The 1,676-nt window shown below is 39.3% G+C and overlaps 1 protein-coding gene across 4 annotated transcripts in view; it reads right to left on the reverse strand.

The window, feature by feature from the left end:
- The window catches only part of epb41l5 (erythrocyte membrane protein band 4.1 like 5), a gene marked incomplete at its 5' end in the record, with an annotated part of 34,451 nt that overhangs the window by 865 nt on the left and 31,910 nt on the right, over positions 1 to 1,676 (reverse strand). For all 4 annotated transcript variants that reach the window (XM_014021744.1, XM_014021743.1, XM_014021742.1 and 1 more), the window contains 4 exon segments: positions 243 to 379; positions 464 to 529; positions 883 to 963; positions 1,253 to 1,328. In XM_014021744.1, coding sequence (XP_013877198.1) covers positions 243 to 379; positions 464 to 529; positions 883 to 963; positions 1,253 to 1,328 — 360 coding nt within the window.

Here is a 1,676-nt window from a genome sequence, read left to right on the forward strand (position 1 = left end):
TTATTCTTACACAATCAGTTCTTGTTTAGTAAATCAGTCTCAAAACAAGATCAAAAAGACTTTTTGGCTGATATAAGATTTTAAAACTTGATAAGATGGACAGTTTTTGCAGTGAGGAAATGGGCACCGATAACTCGCCGAGGTATTTGTGAATCGGTTGGCCGATTTATCGCTGCACCTCTATTATAAAAGGTTTTAATCTAATCTTGACTCCAGCTGTTTCTTTTCTACATGAATCTTACCTGGTGGGGATGGCGTTACGTGTGTGAGCGAGGTGGGGAGGGGTCGGGATGAGAGCAGCTACTCCCTCGCCCAGAAGAGGGGTCACTTTATTTGAGGGGTCTACGTCGAGCAGGCCGTTGGTAAAGATGCCAGGAGGCTGCACATAAAAAAAAAAAAAAATTACTTATTTATAAAATATTTAAAAAGGGGACAAAGACGTGATCCAAAGACGTAAACTCACAGCGCTGGAAGGGATGATCCAGCGAGGCGTGAGGAGAGGTTTGAGCTGCTGCACCGGAGGAGGAAGCTTCAACACAACAAGATGACATCACATCCTCCGGTCGTTTCTCCGACTCTTTTACAGCACTTTTTAACTTCCACCACATTTCTCCCGTTCAGTTTTCAAACTGAATCGAGTTTTCTGCAGGTCTTTCTGTAATAATCTCAGTTTGCAGCAGCTGTGAAACACTGAAAACACCTCATTGAGGAGGAGCTCAGAACTGCCAACCTTTATTTACTACCAGTGTGTGTTTCGGGCTAAAATAACCTCTCCAGCTTCCATAATACCCGTACCTGTGCAGGTGAGCTGACACAGATAAGCTACGGTGTTTCTTTTGAGACAAACAAATCCATCTTACAACATAAAGTGATGAGACTTACAAGAGGAGTAGGATCAGTGAAGTCAATCAGGTTGTCAGACGGTGGTGCAGTGATCGGCAGGTCAAACTCTTCTGCTTTAACCTGCAAGACAACAAATATGTGTATATATTTTACAGATTAACCAGATTCTGTCACAGGATTAAACTCAAAGATTGTGTTGCATGTTTAAAAATTCAAAAGAGAGAAAAAAATAATAAAACTGAGCTGCAACATAGAAGTTGAGCTGAAAAAGCAAAAACAAACGAAGTTATTTTAGTTTTTCTGCCATGTGATGTATTATTATTTTGTCTGTTTAAGTACCAGCTATAAAAGCAGCATAAAAACACAACAGAGTAGCTATTTTAAAGTCACAGTAATTACAGTGAGTTACCTTTGGAGCCAAGCCTTCAGTGGCAGCAGGGATCTTGGAAAAAGATGGGTTTGAATCCTCAGCTAACCTCTCAGCACTAAACAATAAAAGATGAAAGTAATTAATACAAGTATAAAAGTGTTTCATGATGTATTTTATGTTCCAAAAAACAAAAAAATAAATTAATGATTTAAAACCATTCTATTTAAAGATAAATTATTTAATAAACAGGATATTTCACATTCTCCAGACTGAAGCAGAAAAACAGAYTGATTAGAAATAAAATACACAGATGAACCTGGAGGCATTTGTAAATCGTCTGGTGAAGCGTTCACTTGAGCCTGTTTTATATGGTCACACTCTGCTGGCAGTATCCAGGCAGAAACTGAGTCATGTGACTCAGCAGCACACACACACACACACACACACACACACACACACACAA

The sequence above is a fragment of the Austrofundulus limnaeus genome, unplaced genomic scaffold (genome assembly GCF_001266775.1).
Source record: "Austrofundulus limnaeus strain Quisiro unplaced genomic scaffold, Austrofundulus_limnaeus-1.0 Scaffold303, whole genome shotgun sequence".
NCBI lineage: Eukaryota > Metazoa > Chordata > Actinopteri > Cyprinodontiformes > Rivulidae > Austrofundulus > Austrofundulus limnaeus.